At 52.3% G+C, this 21,413-nt stretch overlaps 1 protein-coding gene across 2 annotated transcripts in view; it reads right to left on the bottom strand.

Moving 5' to 3' along the window:
• Positions 1-21,413, bottom strand: part of KDM4B (lysine demethylase 4B) — a 135,306-nt gene that overhangs the window by 74,530 nt on the left and 39,363 nt on the right. For both annotated transcript variants that reach the window (XM_080674888.1, XM_080674889.1), the window contains exons 4-6: positions 14,646-14,821; positions 13,434-13,548; positions 10,486-10,679 (exon numbers count right to left, since the gene is read on the bottom strand). In XM_080674888.1, coding sequence (XP_080531014.1) covers positions 10,486-10,679; positions 13,434-13,548; positions 14,646-14,821 — 485 coding nt within the window. The remainder of the gene's footprint in view (positions 1-10,485; positions 10,680-13,433; positions 13,549-14,645; positions 14,822-21,413) is intronic.

Below are 21,413 nucleotides of genomic sequence, written 5' to 3'. Positions count from 1 at the left end.
AAACTACCCCAACTTGAGAAAAGGAGAAAGGAAAGAAATGAAAAATATCTGACAGAAGTATGCCAGAAGGCTCAGATCTGTCCAATCTGGGTATTAGGCATGGGGCTGTTCTGCTAATTATTCTCTTCCCAATTCTGATATTGGAAGTTTTGGGATTTTTAAAAAAAACCACACACACACTTCAAAGAAGGCAGCATGGCAAGGGGAAGAGAGTGACCGACAAACTCAGCCAGGTCAACGTCAACTATGACAACTCATGGTGACACATGACCTTGAATATGATGGGATGGAAGAGCCCTTCACTGTGGGGCCTTCCTCCAAGAACCCAGAATCCTGGTATAACCCTGAGAAAAATACCAGACAAACCCTAATTCAGGGACTTTCCACAAAATCCCTTTTCAGAACTGTCAAGGTCACCAAAAACAAGGAAAGTCTGATCAACTGTCACAGCCCAGAGGGGCCTATGGAGATGTGACAACCAAATGTCACTTGGGATCCTGTACTAGGTCCTGGGACAGAGGAAGAACAGTAGGGAAAACAGAGGAAATCTGAATATAGTATGGATTGTAGTTAGCAGGAGTGTATCAGTGTGAGTTCATTAATTGTGACAAAATACCAGGCTAATAAAAGATAATAAGGAAGCCAGTTGTGAGGCAAATGGAAAATCTCTGTACTATCATTCTCAGCTTTTCCATAAATCTAAAACAATTCAAAAAAAATAAAGTCTTTAAAAAAAAGAGAGAGTATACTACCAAAACAGTGACAAATAGACAAGCTTATAACAAACAACTAAGGAACAAGAAACAACTTCATAGTTTTTACATTGGGAACTCCTGGCCCCAGTCCGTCCTGGGGCCTTCCACCCCTGAACAAAAAGCCAATTTCCTAATTCCATCAGCTGCAGTGACACCCAGCTGTCCGGGCTCACAGTACAGCAACAGCTGGTCATAAATATCAGACCTCCCGCCCTAGTCTTGCTGGCTCTGGATGAGAGCACATGGTGAGATTTTTCCTTAGCAGAAGGCTGACCTTCCTCTGCTTAACTCGATGCTAAAATCACTTTGCATTCCCTGAACAAACACCAACTGTGTCTGTCCCTGCCAGTGTGCAGCAACACAACACGCGATGAACCAGCCCGTGGAGACAGATGGCACTGAAGGATGGGAGCCCCTGGGTGAGCGCCCCTAAACGCACTGGGTTTTCTGGGTGCCCTGCTCTGCCTGAGAGGCACAGGCACGTGTTCTCACGTAACCCACCGCTAGGCTCAGCCAGGCTGTTAAGAATTTAGTGCGGGGAAGGTTGGTGAGAGAAACAAGTCATGCAAATGGAAGGATCTGTGATTAAAACTGCGTGGTGCCACCCTGTACAAAATGCTCTGAAACTGCCCGTTGCCAAACCCACCATGGGGATGAGCAACACAATCCTAGTCTCATAGTCCAATAGCACTTGATTGCCCAGCGTGAGACTCGAAGGTCTCTCTTTAGCATCAGGAATTATTTTTTCAAACACCAAAACCAGCTTTCGGTTTTAGATTTACTACACAAATCCTAACAAGCAGAAAACCAGGTCTGGGGCATCAGGGCAATAGTGTGGTCTGGCAAGAGCGAGGCTGAGGGATGGCCAGGAGGGCTGGGAGGGTTTCTGGGCTGTGGTGACACAGCCATCCTTCCCCTAAGCACCTGCATGCACAGACACTCCTGGCCATGGTGTTAAACCACTCATGCTAGCACTGCGCCACCGTTGTGATCCCCAGCGCCAGAGTGCACGACTGCAACGCCCACCCAACTGCAGCCAGGAAAGTCGCGCTGATATCCCTGACACATATGCAGGAGTCTTGGAAGGAGGCAGTGGGCAAGTGGGTTAGGCACAAATGGAATAAAGCACAACCAGCTCTGGTACTGTGGCCCCGGTCATGGTCATGGTCAAAGAGGAGACTGGAAAGGTGACCAAGAAGGCGCTCCTCCCCTCTCCATGATCCCCTGGATGAGCCCAGCAACCCACAGCTCCCTGAACATACTTACATTTGCTCTCAGGAGGAGGTTTCTGCTCTAAAATACTCTTTGTTGCTGTATTTCTGTCACCTTAGCTCAGGACCTAGGTTTCCCCAGTGAGTTAACAAGGTACAAATCAAGCTACCTGCTGACATCTTGGTAGGTCTTATCTATCTGACCTCCCCAGGGACCACAGCCCCACCAACTCTGTGCTCAGAAACCAAGTGGGAGTTCAGCCGGCCCAGGGTGAGTAAGGGGAGAAGGGGGGAATGTTTATCTGCTCTCGCATCTTGTACCGGTGAAGTGACAGGGTGTGGTGTTGGGAAGCTAAGTTATTGAAACCAATCTGTGAAGCTGTCAGGCTCCTACCAACCTTGGCACAGAGCCTTCCCTGCCACCATGGGGCCTTTTGGGATCTTTCCAGAGCAAGGTAGCTAGGAGTTACCCTTGTTGCTGGAGAAAAGGCTGTGCCTGAGTCAGGGAATGGGACCCCCTGGTGACTGCTGCCCTGGAGTCTCAGAAGCCATGAAGTTGCACATGGCCAACCAGGCCTTCTCTAGACACCAGTGCTCTCCACCAAGGGCCTTCGGGGCTGCTGCCTGGCCAGCTTCCCATGGCTCCAACACCCACCTCAGTCTGGCTCCCTGGCAACAAAGCAGAGGCCCTCCCAGGGCTGGGACCAGGCACTGTGGTCCTCCAGCGCCACCTACAGCCAGGCTGGGGAGTTGCTTTGGACAGCAAGGTAGAAAGGAGGCAGGAGGAAGGAAGGGAGGAGGAGGCAGGAAGGGAAGGAGGGAGGGATTATTCAATGCTGCAGGAGGTGCAGCTGGAAAGAGGATTGATGCTGCCTCAGGTGGACCTGCAGAGAGGTCCCCAGGGGCCAGGTCAAGGGGCAAGGGAGCAGCCCAGCAGCACTGCTGTCCCCCAAAAGAACCTTGCTCTGCCTGGGCAACAAACCCATCAATGCCCAGGCTGCAGTCAGAGAGCAGGTCACATGGGAGCCAGACAGTGCATGCATACTTCCTCCTTGTGCCCCATGGTAGGGAGTACATGTCCTCAAATGCATAAATGCATAGGAGGGCTGGGTGTGAAACAACACTCAGGCATGCACACACAGAACATGTACACACACCACCTCAATGCACACAGGACAGCTATACACACAAAGGTGCAGCACTGAGTGTGAAACAACATTCAGGCATGCACACACAGCACATTTACACACACCACCTCAATGCACACAGGACAGCTATACACACAAAGGTGCAGCACACACATGCATGCAATGCACATGTACACACATACACACTCTCACATGTGTATGTGCACACATGCACATACATACACACTCTCACATGCATGTGCACACACACACCTCCAGAGTACCAAGCGCAGGCTGAGATGGCTGTGCCCGCTGGGAATTTTTGGCAGCAAAGGCTGCCCAATCCCTCTCCTATGAAATTCCCCTGAGCAAAATGCCAAAGAAAAACTCTAGGTATAGCTGAATCAAAGGGAAAATTTCTCCAGTCCACTGGGAACCTCAATCAGGCTTCTGAAAGGTCAGCGAAGGGGCAGAGCTCTCAGACAATCCCCCAGACTCCCAGGCTCTCACCAGCATTCCCTCCACTAACCCTGCACAGAAGGATCCGTTCAGCGCACCTCAGGACCATCCAGAGCTAGTGAGGGCTCCATGCCCCTCATGGGAGCGCAATCAGACTCTCTCCTCTCTCCCCTGTCCCCTCCCCCCTCAGGGACACTGACACCAGAGACTTGGAAGACTGTATCCCAGATAAATCTAAGTGGGAAGGATGGAGGGGCTGGGGAAGCCAGAGACAGAACTCATGGGATGCTGCAGAGTCCGGGGCCTGAAGGCCAAGGTCACAGCCCTGAGGGCCAATCCCCAGAGGCAAGAGAGCATCCTCCACTGGGGTACACCCCCTTCCGGAGGGAACTAGGCATCTCCACCTCCTCCAAGTACAAGTAGAACCAGAGGGAGTTTAGGGGAACAAAGAGGGATGGGGGCCGGGGGTGTGTACATGACCCTGCTAGACTGTGTTGATGTTCCTTCAGGTAAAGCACATCTGCTCTGGCCTCAGTCGCCAGAAGGGGCTTTTCCCGACTCACAGCATTTAAAACAGGGGTCCTCAAACTTTTTAAACAGGGGGCCAGTTCACTGTCCCTCAGACCGTTGGAGGGCCAGACTATAGTTTAAAAAAAAAAAAAAAAAACTATGAACAAATTCCTATGCGCACTGCGGGCCCGGGACGAGTCGGCTGCTAAGCAGGACAGGCAGCGGCACCCGGCGGGCCGGATAGATGTCCTCGGCGGGCCGCATGTGGCCCACGGGCCATAGTTTGAGGACCCCTGATTTAAAACATAGAAAGGAGGAAAAAGGAGAAATAATTGTAATAATCTGAATAAAGATTTATTTAAAAAATAATAATAATAATAAAAAAATAAAACATAGAAAGGAAAAACCACAATTGTACAGCTCTGCCTGCATCCCAGCCATCATAGTCCAGCAGCCCATGAGAGGCCCTGGTGCCTGACGTGCAGCTCTTGGCCGCCCAGAGCACTGGGCTCCTGCAGCTCATCCGCCTTGCCCAACACGGTAGAAGCCGCCAGTCTCTGCTCTTCGCAGTGGTCCTTGGCTCCTGCAACTGACCCCACCGCCCAAGCCAGCCTCACCCTCGAAGGCTGTCATCTCCCAAGCCTGCCCTACCGAAGCCTTAGCCAGCCCTTGCCCGGCATGCAGGCACACAGGACGCACCACAAGGCACCTTCCCCCACCCTGGGAGGTAGGCCCAAACCACAGCAAGGCCAGGGGACTGACTCCTTACATTGGCAATAATGTGTGCCAGGGTACCCTTCACAGGGTGGCAGGCACTCTGCTCTCCTCTTCAGGGTACACAGCACACTCCAGATGGTCCCGAAGTGCCCAGGAAGACAAGGGCTGACCAGAGCCCAGCGCTCTCCAATTCCCAGCCCAGAACTCTTTCCTGGGGACACTTGGAAGCAGCAGGAGGACAGGAGGTGGCAGGTGCTTGCATGTGGCAATACTGCTAGAAACACTGTTTAGTGCTACATCTGAGAAACAGTGTGAAACAACACGAGGTGGGTGTATCACACACGGAGCTGAGGTTTCCAATGATGGGCTTGGTAGCTGACCAGGCCTGAGACCCACAGGGGCCGAACCAGGTGGCAGAGGGCCCAGGGGAGGCCCTCAGGCAGAGTGGCTCTGGGACAGGCTGTAGGGATATCATCTCTGGCTAAACCACCACCACCCATGGGCTTCACAGAACGTGTCTGGCCTAGGACAGCAGGTTCTATAGGCCATGACCTCTGGACACTGGGCTGCCCACCCCCCAGGCACTGTCCTGCAGGGCCAGCCCTGCCTCCTCCTGATACCCATGCCCACCCACCTTCCTGGCCTCAATAATGGACAGGGCAGCAGGGCGGCAGGAAGGTCAAGCAGTGGCAAGAATGATCCTCGTGTGAGTATAAGTACCGGTCTATTTTAAATCTCCATCTCAAAAGGAATTCTGAAGCACTCAAATGCTTCAGATATTCTTAGCCTTGCTGCCTGAGAGCACCACGTACTGCCAGCCTTTCAAAGCAAATTCCATGCTTTTATCGACACCAGGCTGTTCACGTCACTTTGACACACAAATCACACTACCGAAGTAGCAACACACCCAGAAAGGCTTCATAAAACGCAATAAACCTGAGGACGTCGACACTTTTAAAAAAAGTGCTACGGAAATAATCTGAAATGGTTGCAATTAAGCTACTGTAGACGCAAGCGGAGCAGTACATATATTAGGGAGACAGACGTGTGAGTACAATCTGCCAGACAATGTCTCCTCTCTGGGGAGGGGTGGGAGCAAGGCATCACCCTCCCAGGGGGTTGCCAAGTGGTTCCCTTAGCCCCCAGCCCAGGGTCAAGAGGGCACGTCACCTCCCCCCTTCCCCCCCCCCCCCCCCCCCCCCCCCAGAGCAAGACAAGGAGGCCAACTCCCACAGGATGGCACTGGCTCCACAAGATGGAAACCTCAGCGCACTGGGGCTCTGAGAGGCTGAAGGGTTACTATGGTCCAAGTACCCAGGTCTCCTGATAGCTAACGAGCCCCTCTCTATGCCAGGCCCCTGCTACGAGCTAGGTACAAAAGGAAGACCGAGGGCCCTGCCCTCACCGGGTCCATGGTCTGGTGGGGAGACACTGATGCCAACATCCCCACCCTGATCCTGAGGGGAAAGAGCTGGAAGGGTGCCCAGCACGATGACCAGGCTGAGCTGACCAGGCATGGAGCAGGGAGCTGGGACCCTACATGGCCACACTTTGAGAAGTCCCTTCCCACTGGCCACACTTGGTCAGTGTGAGAGACCCCCGAGTGCAATCCCACTCCCCTTCTGGACCAGAAACCAGGACCAAGGTCAAAGTGCCTTCTGGAAGATTCTTTCTGTCAGAGATGTGCTCTGTGTCCAATGCCAGTCCTGCTGATGGCTTCCCCATTGCTCTCGGGAATCAGGTTGTGGAGAAGGGTGTAGGTGAGGTGATGGGTGGACACAAGGGCCACCCCAAGCAAACCAGGGGTACAGCATGTGACAGCAGGGGCCGTCCTCAGGGCTGCAGCCAGAGAGCACCGAGTGCTGGTGACAGGAGGCAAGCATGCAGAGCCAGGTGTCTGTCCTGCTGCATCCCCCAGGGAGGGGGCTGCTGTGCCCTCACATTCCCTGGGTTCCCTCCCATGGACAGCTCTCAGGGACTTTCTACTCACACTGCACCTCCCGCAAAGCCAGTCCCACCACCTTCACACTACCATCCATCCCAGCCACTTTTCTGTGGCCCCCACCCTCTCACTACCAGCCAGCCTCCTTGCCAGGCTCCCTGATGCCACTTCTCGCACCAACCTCCCTGAGACCAGCAGCTTTTCTCAGCATCCTCACTGCTTGCTGCAGGGCCTCGTGACCCCAGAACACACTTTTGCCCCAGAGTCACATCTACAAGAGCTCAACCTGCCCTTAGGAACCATGTGCTGGGACTCAGCATTGGCTTGCTTCTCTCTCTCTCTCTCTCTCTCTCTCTCTAAGGAAAAGGTGGGTTTTCTTTCCTTAAGGTCCCTCTGCCAGCCAGATGCCCTTAAAATCGGGGCATCCTCGCAGAGCTGAGCAGATGAGAGGCAGTGTTCCTACCACCCATCCCCCTTCCCAGCAGAGTCCTTGCTCTCCTCCTACTGTGGCTCCCAAGGAGCCCTGGGATGATCATTGCCCAGTGGGTTCTAAAAAGGTGGAGTCTAAAAAGAATAAAAAGAACCTAGGAAATATCCCCCTCGGTGCTGGTAGATAATAATGGTCCATGGGGAAGGGCAGGGGCTCCATCTAGTGGCCCTGAGGGGAGCTGCACCAAACTCTGGGATGCAGAGGACAGAGGACAGTGGCCAAGTCAGATATGTGGCCAAGTCACTGACCAACACCATGAAGTATCATCCAGGCCATCAAGCAGGCCCGGCACACACACACACCACACTCAGATACACATACATACACAAAAACACTTCAACTATAGAAACACACACATACACATAAACACACATACACACACTAACAAACACTCCCATATACACACACGTATACTCACACATACATCCTATCTAATGAAAGAGTAATATGCAAATTGACCATCACTCCAAGATCACAAGATGGCCTCCCCCATGTGTTCAAAGATGGCTGCCCCCAAGTGGACACAAGATGGCCGTCACAAGATGGCCTGCAGGGGAGGGCAGTTGGAAGGGACCAGGCCTGCAAGGGAGGGCAGTTGTGGGCGATCAGGCCAGCAGGGGAGGGCAGTTAGAGGCAACCAGAGTGGCAGGGGAGGGCAGTAAGGGGTGACCAGGACGGCAGGGGAGGGCAGTTAGGGGCAATCAGGCCGGCTGGGGAGCAGTTAGGGGGTGATCAGGCTGGCAGGGGAGTGGTTAGGGGGTGATCAGGCTGGCAGGCAGAAGCGGTTAGGGGCAATCAGGCAGGCAGGCAGGTGAGCAGTTGGGAGCCAGCAGTCCTGGATTGTGAGAGGGATGTCCGACCGCCCGTTTAGGCCTGATCCCCCCTGGTGGGATCGGGCCTAAATGGGCAGTCGGACATCCCTCAAGGGGTCCCAGATTGGAGAGGGTGCAAACTGGGCTGAGGGACACCCCCCTCCGTGCACAAATTTTGTGCACCGGGCCTCTAGTATACATATATTCACACACATACAAGCACACATATACACACTCAGGTGTACTCTCAAACTTACACACAAAGATATGATGCAGCCTGTGGGTCTACACAGGCAGTCAGAAGGCTGCTCACGGGCACTCAGCCTACACGGCCCACGGAGAGAGCATGCTGACTGCTGGGAGTGGGAGACAGCAGGCAGAGCCCCCAGGGGAGGGGCAGGTCTACTCCCACCACAAGCTGCACTCCCAGGCCCCACCCTCCAGCCTGCAGGTGTGGACTTGGGGCAGAGCGTGGCCCCCTCTCCACCAGGCCTAGACTGGGGCCTCTGTGGAGTCACAGCCTAGCCTTGCCATGGAGAGAGGAGGGTACAGGGTGGCTGCACGGACACTGGGACCTCCTGGACAGCACTGGGACAGTGCCACTGACCAGGAAACACTTCTGCCCGAGTGCTCAGAATCACGTTCGTGGGTGTGAGATTCAGGTCTTATAAAAAGGGCATCACTAACTCGCCAATCTCTTCCAAATTTACCCCTAAAAGGTAAATACCGCCCAGCCTGGAGGCTTCGATGACCAAGGGCTAATGCAAAGCCACCACACACAACCAAAGGAGAGAAGTGGGCTGAAAACAAGCCCTGGAATGGTAAAAGGATCCCCTACACACGCAGGGTAGCACAGTTCAAAGGCCAGAGGCCCAGCGCTGGCAGGATAATGGCCCCAAAGACATCCCAGTCCTAGTCCCAGGACATGTGGACATGGCACCTCATATGGCAAAAGAGACTTTTCAGATAGATTAAGGACCCTGGAATGGGGATGACCCTGGATACCCCTTGGGGCAAGGGGAGGGAGGCAGGAGGGTCAGAGTCAGAGATGGAAGAGGCTGCACTATTGGCTGTGAAGATGGAAGAAGGGGCCACGAACCAGGAATACAGCTCCTATAGAAGCTGGAAAAGGCCGGATATTCCCATGGAGCCTCCAAAAGAAAAAGCCCAGCCCACACCTGTGAGACTCCTGACCTCCAGAACATGACAGAATAAATGTGTGTGCGCTAAGGCTTGTGGTCATTTGTTACAGTAGCCCTGGGACACTCATACAAATGCTCCCACCATGTCTGTGTCCAATGCTTCTCTATCTTTCTCTGCCTTTCTGAGAGGAAACGGCTTTGTTCACATAAGAGGTGAGGAGAGCATGGTCATACAGCCAAAAGAAGAAGAGAGGCCTGGTTTCCCACCCAAAATATCTCCTGGTTCCTGAGTCCTCTGCTCAGAACTCCTGTACCTGCCCCACTCAGCAAAGGGCTCCAGGAGGTCCAAGCAACTTAAAGGGGTTGAGGTGCCTATGGGTACAGGCTCAGTCAAGGTAAAGGGTACCTTGGCAAGAGTCTGCTGCCTGTGTCCCCAGCTGTGCTGTGTCTCCCTGCCCCCGTCCCCCACTCCCCCTAGCTAGCTTGGCTGAGGTCTTGAGTGCCCCAATCTGCTCCCGGACCTCCCCTGCCACTCCTCTGAGCTTCACTGATTATTGTGATAACAGAGGCAGGGAGGTGCAGAGCCCCAGCTCAGAAGTCTCTGCTGGAAACAGCAGTGAACAAACAGAAGGCAGATGCATCCTGGCCTGCCAGCAGAAGCTGGATGTGAGGTGAGTGTTAGCTCAGAAATTCCAGAACACAGAGCACACTGGACATATGCCCCAGCCTGCAGAGCCCAGCACTCACAGAGTGGCCTTCGGGACAGCTCACCCACCCCTGCTCAACACCTGCAAACTAGTGGGGACCCCAGGCAGCAGGGGTCTACTGCTAATCTCACCCCTCAAACCGAAGGCCAAGAGGAAGGCAAGGGAGGCTCAGTGCTCAAGGCTACCCTGTCCCCAGGCCTGTGGCCACAGGAGAGCCCCAGTACAACAACCACGTGCCTGACTCGGCCTGGGGAGGTGCTGAGGGAGCCCAGAACCAGCCACTGCTCAGTGGGAAGCTCTCTAGGCCCAAACCCCAAACTCCACAAATCAGGAAGCTCATTTCTGAGGGGCACGTATACCTCATCCCCAAACTGGTGTAAACTGAGGCTGCCCTGAAGCCAGTGGAGGCAGAGCCAGCAGATCTAGAGCTACCAGAGCTCCAACCCTGGCCCACCCTGCCTGATAGCCCTGGCCACAGGGAGCCTCCCAGAAGGCACCCATGCCTGCCTGACCCAGAGGAGCCTATCCACCTGCCCTCCCCCGCCCTTTGCCCTGCTGGCAGCAGAGACCCTCCACCCTGTGAAGCAAGTCAGGCCGCTGGCTGGACACTCACCATGACTTAGGCTCCCCAAAGTGCAGGTAGTTGATGCTGTACAGGTCCATGTCCTCCGTGTGCCAGGCGAAGGTGGTCTTCCACATGCCGAAGTACAGGTAGGGGGTGTTGACACCCTCGATGATGGTGCCGCACTCACGTTCCACCATGTCCAGGATGGTCCGAAGGTTCCCGATGTTCCACTGGGCCACGTCCTGTGAGGCAGCAGGCACACAGTCAGTGGGCCGGCCATCCTTGGGGCACCCAGGCCCCACCAACCCCAGACATCAGTGGGAGGACAGGAAGTGTCCTTCCCTCTGAGCTGCCTGCTGCAGTGTGACCCCCATGAGGGCCCAAGAGCCCTGTTGTCAGCTCCAAACCTGCCCACTTCAGAGCCTCGCCCACCCCCGTGTCCAAAACGCATCCTGGGCTGCTCATACCCTGCAGACGTTGACTGACTGCCCTGCGCCATGCAGTTGGGCAGAGCTTTCTCTAGACTCCACATTGAGGTATGTGTTAATCTCGGCAGTAAAGACCGCAGTTTGGTAATGAGTAACTTGTGTTCCTCAAAGTCAATGACACAGGAGGAGGAAGACATTGCCGAGTGGGGCTAGACCAGCAAAGGTGCCAGACAGCCCTTCTGGAATCTCCGCATGGAGGAGATGGAGATGGTTCTCAGAACCAAGCAAACAAGGCTGGAATCCTCACCTACCAGTCCCATCTATTCCTAATGCCACAAGCAAGCAAACTGCGTCCTGTAATAAGAACTCACAAAACATGCTTTAATCAACTTCCTTTCCCTAGAGAACCCTTCAAGCCTGTTGAGATGTGAGTGAACATCAGCCTTCTTTCTGCCCCAATCCACCCTGTACCACCCACTCCTGACCACATTACAGGCCCTTGATTTGGCGAGACCAGTGGCTGGTCTTTGTAAGGTGAGTCCTGGCAGAAGCCCAGAATATGGGGGGTGGGAAGGAGTCAGTGACCAGACCCCTCAGTATAAGAAAGAAAAGCCCAAGGTCGCCTTGAATAGAAGCTTCCCAAGGTCAGGGCACATCAAAAAGAGGTCGCCTCCCTAAAGCTTTGTCCAATTCACCTCACTATCGAGCCCACACATCCACAATGCGGCCAAAATCGGGGGACCTGGGTTGTAGTCTAAATCAGGCAATAACTCATCGTGTGGCCAGGGCAAGTCATTTCTCTGCTTGAGCCTAAGCTACCACATCTGTAAAGGAGACTGTTGCACTAGATCAGGCACAGGGAACACAGGGCCCCAAAGCCTCCTCAGGAACCTATGGCAGGTGTTGCTCACGATCTCAGCATTGGCCCTGCCAAGCCTCACTGGGCAGCAGGGTCCTTCACGGGGCCATCACTACGACCAATTGCAGGCAGCACACAAGAGCAAACCCAGAGGTTCTCCCTGGACAAGGCTCTAATTTTTTTAAACTATATTTTTATTGATTTTCAAGAAGAAGGGAGAGAGAGGTAGAAACATCAATGATGAGAGAGAATCATTGATCGGCTGCCTCCTGAAACATCCCCTACTGGGGATCGAGCCTGCAACCCAGGCATGTGCCCTTGACTGGAATCGAACCTAGGACCCTTCAGTCCGCAGTCCGATGCTCTATCCACTGAGCCAAACCAGCTAGGGCTCTAAATTTTTTTTTTTAACTTTTGAATTTTTATTTGAAAACAATGCAGAGTCTTCAAGAGAATGAGAAGACAAGCCCCAGACTAGGAGAAAATATTTCCAAAGGAATCTTGAAACTCAATAAGAAAATAAACAATTCACTTAAAAAATTAGTCAAAGACCTGAACCTCACCAAGTAAGATACACTGATAACAAATAAGCACATGAAAAGATGTTCCACATCATATGTCACCAGGGAAATGCAAATTAAAACCACAATGAGCTACCACTAAACACCTATCAGAATGGCCAAAATTCAGACCACTGACACCACTAAATGCTGACTAGGATGTGGAGCAATAGGAACTCTCACTTATTCCTGGTGGAATGCAACATGGCGCAACCACTCTGGGCAAAAAGAAATGCTGGCCAACAATTCATGTGGGGACCCACGCAGCAGTCCTGATTTTTCCGATACCTTTTGGGAGTCACAAGCCCCACCTGTCACAAGCCCCATCCAGGAGGGTCCCCACTCTTCCCAGGAGGGGGTGCTATTCCCACACAACTCCAGTCCCACCTAAGACCAGAACTCAGGTGTCGCCCACCAGCTGCTCTCATGGTGAACATGGGCTGAGTGAATGAAAGAGACTATCCTGGTAAGAGATGACCTTCAGGGTGACAACATGGAATGAGGGGCACAGATGGGGACCAAGAAGACCACCCGGGGAGTGGAAAAGGCCATATTTTAGGCCAGGGTACCCCATACAGAACACCCCCAGGAGAGAGCTAGGTTTAGTAACTCTGAAATTAACCTTAGGGTTATCTGAGGTCCCATAAATATTAATAAATTACCCCCTAAAAACTAAGGGTCCCACTCAACCTCCCTCTGCTTAACACCAGCACCTCTCTGGGCCTTTGGTCACAGTCACCAGCATCTGGTCTACGTCCTTGGACAGGCCAAGGCCAGGCCCCTCTCTGTTGCCTGGGTGTCCCCAAAGCCCCCCCAGCCCAGCAAAGGGACCAGAAATAAGTGAACCCATGGCAGCTTGGCCAGTTGAGAACCTGGGGCTCCCAGGATTCTGAGGGTGTAAGATCAGAGCCATCAGAACTCTGCAACTCAGTAGGAAAGATTTTGCAAGTCAGAAAACCATGAGATCCCTTCTTCATTCATTCTAAGACTAGGCATATAGTTGTAACTGGAGCCCAAACAGAAAGCCCAGCTAAGCTTGTGTCATTTTAACTTCCATTTTCAATTCCATTTCCATTCATATTCCTTCACCTCCACCATGGAAACTGAGTCCCTCATTTTCCCAAGAACTTCTTGGTCTCCAGAACTTACATCATCATACAAGGAGCCGCTGATGTCGGCGCCGTAAATGGGAGAGACGAAGGTGAGGTTCTTCCAGTACTTGCGTTCCAGGTCATCAAAGTCCTGGTGCCGGGGAGTGCAGTATCTGTGAGCAAACAGCACACCGAAAAGGGGGTCTCAGAGCATGCATCTGATCTCACAGCTGAACCAGGCCCAGGGCATCTGCCAGATACACCAAGGGAGAGGCTCTGCCCAGATCACCCACCCTCCCCACCACAGGGCACAGCCCCAGAAAACACAAATGTGGTCCCATTGCTGCTGGGACAGCATTTATTCCAAGGGGTGTGTATAGGATGGGCAGGTGGCCCTGCCTGGAATAATGCCCACTTATCCCACCTCATCAGCTAACTGGGCCTGTGGTATACAAGTCACAACGCACACCAGGGGCAGCTGGAGCAGGCAGGTGGATGGGCACGGGCTCTGGCGGTTATCATCCTGCTGCTCAGCACATACTAAGAGCACTGATTATGGGCCAGGCACTGTCCTAGGCGCCAGGGCCATTGCATGAGTAGGCAGCCAACATCCTGCCTTCACAGTACACTTATGTTGGAGAGCAAAGGTACTGTTGGAAATGCACAAACAATTTTAGAAAGCCAGGAATCTGGGAGTAACAGAGAACAGGAAGGAGAAAACAATGGTGGTATGCTCGTGAGGGCACTGTGTATGCACTGGGAATGCCCACGAGTGTACCCATGAGCACACAGAATGTGCATGAGTGTGCCCCTGTGTGCACCATGTTAAAGGAAGCAGCATGCAGGAATGAATATTAGAGAGCCCCTCTCTGAGGAGGCACCATCAGAACTGAGACATTATGGGAGGGTATAGGGGATACACTCCGGGGAAAGGAAACAGGTTGAACTCCAAGGGGCAGCCCTCAGTAGTGGGTATTGAAGGTAGGGTGAGGTGGACAGGTGGCCATGGGTTGGTGAGGGTCTGGATTTCGCCCTCTTTGAACAGAGAGGATCTCTGAGCACAAGATGTCGAGATCCACCCAGTGCACCCAGAGCAGATGACATGCGCTTTGTAGGGGGCTGCATGTGCCCTACAATCTCTGCACCCCCAGAGCCCCTGGGGGACTGGGCTTTGCAGACCAGGGGGGTGGAGGCCTTTAAGGTGTGGCTCCACCTCAGAGCTAGGGTTTCAAGGTTCCGCCCTACACCCTCCAGGGTCCCGGCTGCATACTTCTCGCTGTTGGCCAGGCGGCGGTACTCCCCGACCGTCATGGCCTTCTTCTGGATGTTGTACTGTGTGAAGAGGCCTGACTGGCCCGTCACCACCTGCTGGATGGGGGCTGGGATGACCACATCATCGATGTCATCATACGTCTGCCGTGGCTTCCACTCCTTTGGAGGGATGATCTGTGAGACCAAGGAGGAAGTCAGCGGTGCCTCCAGACAGGCACTTCCACTCAGGACAGGGGAACGATCAGAGACTCACTGCCCACTCCTGGGAGACCAGCAGCCACTACCTGGGAAGCACACTGGGACTGTCCCACAAGGGCACCAGGAACCATCTGTGACTTTATCAAGCGCCCAAATGATCTGGTGCCAGAAACATGGGCACCACCAGCTGCATTTGAAGTCCTTTTAAAACCTTTATCACTGGAGGGCAGGGCCATTTCACTCTCTAGCTTTGGAACAGAGCAAGGCTATGCCAGACACATGTTCTAGGAATCCCCTTCATTAACACCTACTAGGGAGTAATTACAGTTCTACGTGCTGGGGAGGGGAAACATGGGAAAACAAAGATCCATGAGGGCCTTACATTCCATGGAAGAGGGCAGATGATAAATACCTTTAAGATGTGGCTCCACCTCAGAGCCTGGTTTCAGGGGACCCACCCACAGAGATAAGGAAAATGGGAAGGTAACCAGTTGTAAGTACTAAGCATATAAAATAAAGAAGGGCTGGGTAAGAAGCCCAGAGGCAGAGGGGAGGATGACAATTCTAAGTGGGAATTGTCAGAAGGTTGCCTTTGAGAAAAGGCACAGCTATTTCCTGGGAGCAAATCCAATAGGCAACAGACCACCAGGCCTTGACTGTGAATTGATGGCAGCTCTCCTGCCCCCACCCACCCTGCCTTTCTCCACAAGGGGACACTAAGGACCAGCACAAAGGGCTTAGTGTCAGAGCATTGTGTTGGGCTTGCTTGGGCTCAGAAATCCACTCTTGGCCCCTTCACCTTCCTAGTCAGGGGCAACCTCTGGGCTGGACCAAGGGCCTCCTGAGCATTAGGCACCCTTCTGGGCCCCACAGGGCCAACTGGGACTAGTCTCTCCAGTCCTGGGTGGTTGTTTGCAAGCCTCAAGCCCCCTTTCAGGGTGCCCAGCAGGCCACCTAACAGCTTTGGGAAAAGGAACTAATCCAACCTATCTTGTTGTTTTAATATTTTTATTGATTTCTGAGAGGAAGGGAGAGGAGGAGAGAGATAGAAACAACGATGAGAGAGAATCATTGATCCGCTGCCTCCTGCAAGCCTCACAAGGGGGATCAAGCCCACAACCGGGCATATGCTCTGACTGGGAATCGAATGGTGACCTCCTGGTTCAGAGGTCAACGCTCAACCACTGAGCCATGCTGGAGGGGCTAACCCAACCTGTTTTCAAAACATCAGCCATGAACTCTAAAGAGGCTGAACCCTCACCCTGCTCGGGGCCAATGAGGGAAGAACACCACGCTGATGCCCAAGTTTGCCGACAGCTTCCAAAAGGGACAAAATCCATTTACCATTCCCAAGGACTCCATTATCCCATCTATGACACCGGTGAAAGAAAATATTTTGCTTGGCAACAAAAACACTTATTCTCCAGTTGCCAGTTAACAACAGAAAGGTGCTGCATCCCATATCAGCACACACAAGTTTATTTATAAAATACAAATAAATAACAACAGAGGAAGTCAGTGGGTCTCACCTGGGGCAACCCTGCCCCGAGGGGACACTGAGCGATGTCTAGGGACATCTGAGGTTGTCATGATTGCGGGTGCTCCCGGCATCGAGTAGGTGGAGGAAGGATGCTGCTCAGCACCTCCTGCAGTGGCCAGGATGGCCCTCCACAGATACCCGACCTGGATAGCAGCAGTGCCAAGGCTGGGACCCTAATAAGAGTTAAATGAGGACAAGGACACAACCTTTCAATGAAGGCTCTTTCTGGGGATGTCTTCTCTCGCTCTGTCAACTGCGGCCTCGATGCAACAGGCACCTAGAATACCCGCCTGTTTCTGGTGCGAGGCCATGTGACAACAGGGTACTGGCTGGGGTCAGCCTGCCAGCAGAAGGTTTTCTTAGATTTCTAGTGAGAAATCTGAAGATTCGGGTGCTAAACTCAAACATTCAAGGCTGGAAAAACAAAGGAAATAGATAAAAGGGGCTATGCCTCCAGGATCCAAGACGTTCTTCTGTGAGGAAGGATCCATGACCCTAAGCTGCTTTTTAATTATGTTACTGATGTCTCCTTTTGATAGAAATCCCAAACCTCTTTCAGGAAAATGCCATGACCCTGCACATGCTCTGGACCCACTTCAGTTCTATTAGAAGCCCATCCCTAATCCCTGTCTGGGGCAAAATGAACAAAGTATGTCACTCCCAAATTTCCCACTTTCAAACAAGAGCCTGAGACTACTTTGTTCATTTATGCCATCCCTAACACACCGCTGTGTGAAGACATCTGAAAACCAGGAGGGACCCTCACACACACATGCAATGCCTGGTTTGCATACATGTGAACCACTCCTTCCTGGACACATTCTAAGCAGGTTTTGAAAAACTGCTTAAAAGGAGGGCCACTTCCAGTTGGTCTGGAACCCGAAGCTTCTGAAAAAATCCCTTAGTAATATATTGTGGCCTAACACCCTCACACCTCTGCAAAATCAGATTTAAAAGGAGGATTCCGCCCTGGCTGGTTTGGCTCAGTGGATAGAAAGTGTCAGCCTGCGGAATGAAGGGTCCTAGGTTCGATTCTGGTCAAGGGCACCCTGCGCTGTGGGCTCGATCCCCAGTAGGGGGCATGCAGGAGGCAGCCAATCTCTCTCATCACTGATGTTTTTATCTCTCTCTCCCTCTCCCTTCCTCTCTGAAATCAATAAAAATATTTTTTTAAAAAATAAGAGGAGATCCCAGGCAAAGGGCATCTGAAAACTATCATCTAAAGAACTTCCAGCATTCTGACTGGCCCTACACGGCACCTGGTGCACCTGACTGGTATAGCCCTGGACTGACCCTTGCTCAAAGCTCCTGGAGAGCAAGTTCAGCCAAAGTAAGGCCACACATCTCAAGTGAATGAGGGGACACTGGGCAAATGGCCTAGGTGTGACTTGTATGGCAAAGCTAAGAGTCTGCGCAGTTGGGGTAGTAGGTGTGGGAAACTCTGTAAGAGGGCAGGAGTGAGGGGCAAGCCTTTGCCCCTCCCCAAAAAAACTACCTGGCCAAAACCACTCTTCACTGGGCAGGCCTGCCAGCTGAGAGCAACCAGGGCATTGTCTACCTTCATGACTGTCCTCAGGATTGGGCACCAGAGCACCTTGACCCCTCCCATAGGACCCTACAAAGTCCCATTGCCCCACCACCCTTCCCTGGCTCCTCCTGCCCCCGAGCTTCCCAAGCAGACTAGGGAGGTTCCAGCCCTGGTCTGTGGGGGGCAGGGGCCCACTGGGCATGGCCCTGAGTATGTGCAGAGTGGCTGAGGAATATGACGGGCTGCCTGATGGCCCCAGAGTGGGGTTCCCACACACCCACAGCCGATAATAGCTGCGGCCCTGACTCTACCTGTGCCTGCTGAACACCCACTCCCACCCAGCTCTACTGAGCCTCACAGAGCTTTTGAGGAGGGGACCAAATACAGCTTTTATGAAAGAAGGAAACCGCTACACCCATGCGCACGCATACACATATGCACACGTGTTCACACACATGCACACACACACAGAGAAGAGCAGTCAAGGCTGATGAGGCCAGGGTAGGGGGACATCCATGTCAGGCCAGCAAGACATCGTGTCCCTTCTCCAAAGAGACCAGCAGCCTGAGAGCCAAGGATCCCCATTTGAAAAAAATGGGAGATGCTCAGGGACAAAGCCCCTGCTTCCTTGGATCCATCTATCCTCAGAGTGGCAGGGAGGCTGCTGAGGGACTAGACCCAGGGGTGGGCAAACTTTTTGACTCGAGGGCCACAATGGGTTCTTAAACTGGACCGGAGGGCCGGAACAAAAGCATGGATGGCGTGTTTGTGTGAACTAATATAAATTCAAAGTAAAGGAGCGGAGGGGAGAGCAAGAGAACCCTCCGCTCTTTCGGCTCCGCGGGCCGGATAGAACAGCCGAACGGGCCGTAGTTTGCCCATGGCTGGCAGAGGCATCTGGGTTCAAAGGAGAAGCACTGAGACAGTGAAGGTGATGAAGAGGGGGAGAGAGAAGGTAATGGAGTGGATCACACAGAGGTGAAGGAAGGGTGACAGAAATGACGGCGGTGAAAGGATAGCAGAAGAGTGTCAGGGTGGGATTTAAAGGTACTTCCAACAGAATAGTACAAGTTTCCTGACATAAAAGATGGCATGAATCCAAAGGCAGATAGATGGGCTTGCTGTGAACTAGAAGTGGAACAAGATCAGTGACAGCAGATAAAGGAAGGGACCCCACACCCCACACCCCACAGGCACCAGGACTCCATTGGCCTCAGAATCTCCCCACCACTGGGGGCCTGCAACAGGAGGGGTGGCAGGAAAGTTTCACCTGACAATGGACACCAGACTGTGGATTGGTGGGGGGCAGAAAAGCCCCAAATGAATACTTCTGAACTTGCTAGAAGCCCAGGCACTGGGTTTCCAGAGCCCTTCTCTCATGAGATGACAAACTGCAGGCCAGTAAGACACAGACAGTGAGCACTGAAGCCATTTAAAGGGAGAACTGAAGTTAAAAAGGCAGTGGCAGCCGTGGTTCCCAAACCAGATAAAAGTGTTCTGTATTGTCTACATCAGTGATTGGCAAACTCATTAGTCAACAGAGCCAAATATCAACAGTACAACGATTGAAATTTCTTTTGAGAGCCGAAAACCGACTTCTGTGCATGGGCCACGAAGTTTCAATCGCACTGTACGTGCATGCCTGCACGTGGTATTTTGTGGAAGAGCCACACTCAAGGGGCCAAAGAGCCGCATGTGGCTCACGAGCCGCAGTTTGCCGACCACTGGTCTACATTATCAGGCACAATATGACCAAAAATCCTGAGGGGAAGGGAAGGGGGGAAAGGTGCTGCAGGCATACTGCTCTCCTTTCTCCTGAGGCTGAGGATGAAGGTATGGGTGTCACCAGGACCAGAACTGATATTAGTAACAAAACCAACCAAAAACGGGGGTGGGGGAGGAGGAGGTAGCGAACTGCAGCCTGTGGTAGAAATCTCACCAGCTGTCTGCTTTTGTACAGCCTACAAGCTAAGAATGTGTTGCTTTGTTTGGTGTTTTTTTGTTGTTGTTGTTGTTTTTCTTAGATGGTTGGGGAATTATTTTTTAAAAAGAATATTTCAGGACAAGTAAAAGTTCTGTGAAATTCACATTTCAGTGCCCATAAATAAAGTTTTATTCATGCACAGCACGCCTGTTGGTTTATGGCTTATCTAAGGTAATAGAACTAAGTGGTGGGAGACAGAGCCCACTCGGGCTGGCAAAGCTGAAAATACTATCTGGCTCTTTGTAGAAAACGTTTACCAACCTCCTGATTTAAGGAATAGACAACTAGGAATCTTAAAGTGATACTCATTCAGGAAGCAACTAGAAGAACCCTAAGCAAACATGTTACAAATCTCCCCAATCATTAGGTGAATAATGCCACACACAGGTTCACATGAACATGAAAAACACAGCCATGCTCTGGCCAGATGGCTCAGTTGGTTGGAGTGTCATCCCATACACCAAAAGGCAGCTGGTTTCATTCCCAATCAGGGCAGATATCTAGGTTGCCAGTTCGATCCCAGGTCTGGGTGCATAAGGGAAACAACCGATAGATGTTTTTCTCTTACATTGTTGTTTCTCTCTCTCTCTCCCTTCCACTTCTACTCTCTCTAAAATCAATAAAAACATATTCTCCAATGAGGACTTAAAAAAAGAAAGAACGAAAGAAACAGCCATTTATATTAAAAAGAGACATGAAGGCCCTGGCTGGTGTGCTCAGTGGTTAGAATGTTGGCCTGAGCACCAAAGGGTCATGGGTTCAATTCCTGGTCATGGGCATGTACCTGGGTTGCAGGTTCCAACCCCAGCCCTAGTTGGAGCCCATGTGGGAAACGATGTGTCTCTCACATTGATGTTTCTCTCTCTCCTCTCTCTCTCAGCCCTCTCCCAATCCTTCCTCCTTTCCACTCTCTCCTAAAAACAATCAATGGAAAAAATATCCTCGGGTGAAGATTCACACACACACACACACACACACACAAAAAAGGAAAGAGAGAGACACAGGATGAGCTTGTCTGCCTTCACACATGCACACCTATATGTATAATATGCCAAGGAAAGAGACAGGATGGTAACTATGTTGCTTCCAGGGATAGGAGCTGGGAGATGGGAGGAAGAAGAGACTCAGTCACTCTCTGCCCTCTTGCACTGTTTGAATTTGCCTCCTATGTGCATACTATCTCCAAAAAAGCAACAACAACAATAAGAACACACCTTGTTTCACTAAGAATATAAAGGCAAAAACTCAGGCTTTCCTGGCATCAACTGCCCGGAAGCCTCCCCAGACTCTAGACCTCCTTCTCCCCCAGTGGGGTGAGACTTGCTTCCATGATACCCTGGGTGGCCACTGCCCGCTGGGCTGGGCTCAGCACAGTGTTGGCAGCCCCAGCCTGCCAACCCATGCAGGGACAGGGGTGGTATGAGTCAACTATGAATTCCAGTGCTTAGAACAGTGCCTGGCATGGGGAAAGAATTCCGTCCTGTTTGTAATAAATGAGGTTAAAACGGATCAGTGA

This window comes from Plecotus auritus (assembly GCF_963455305.1).
Source record: "Plecotus auritus genome assembly, chromosome: 6".
NCBI classification, from domain to species: Eukaryota; Metazoa; Chordata; class Mammalia; order Chiroptera; family Vespertilionidae; genus Plecotus; species Plecotus auritus.
This window is presented reverse-complemented; position numbering and strand designations above follow the sequence as displayed.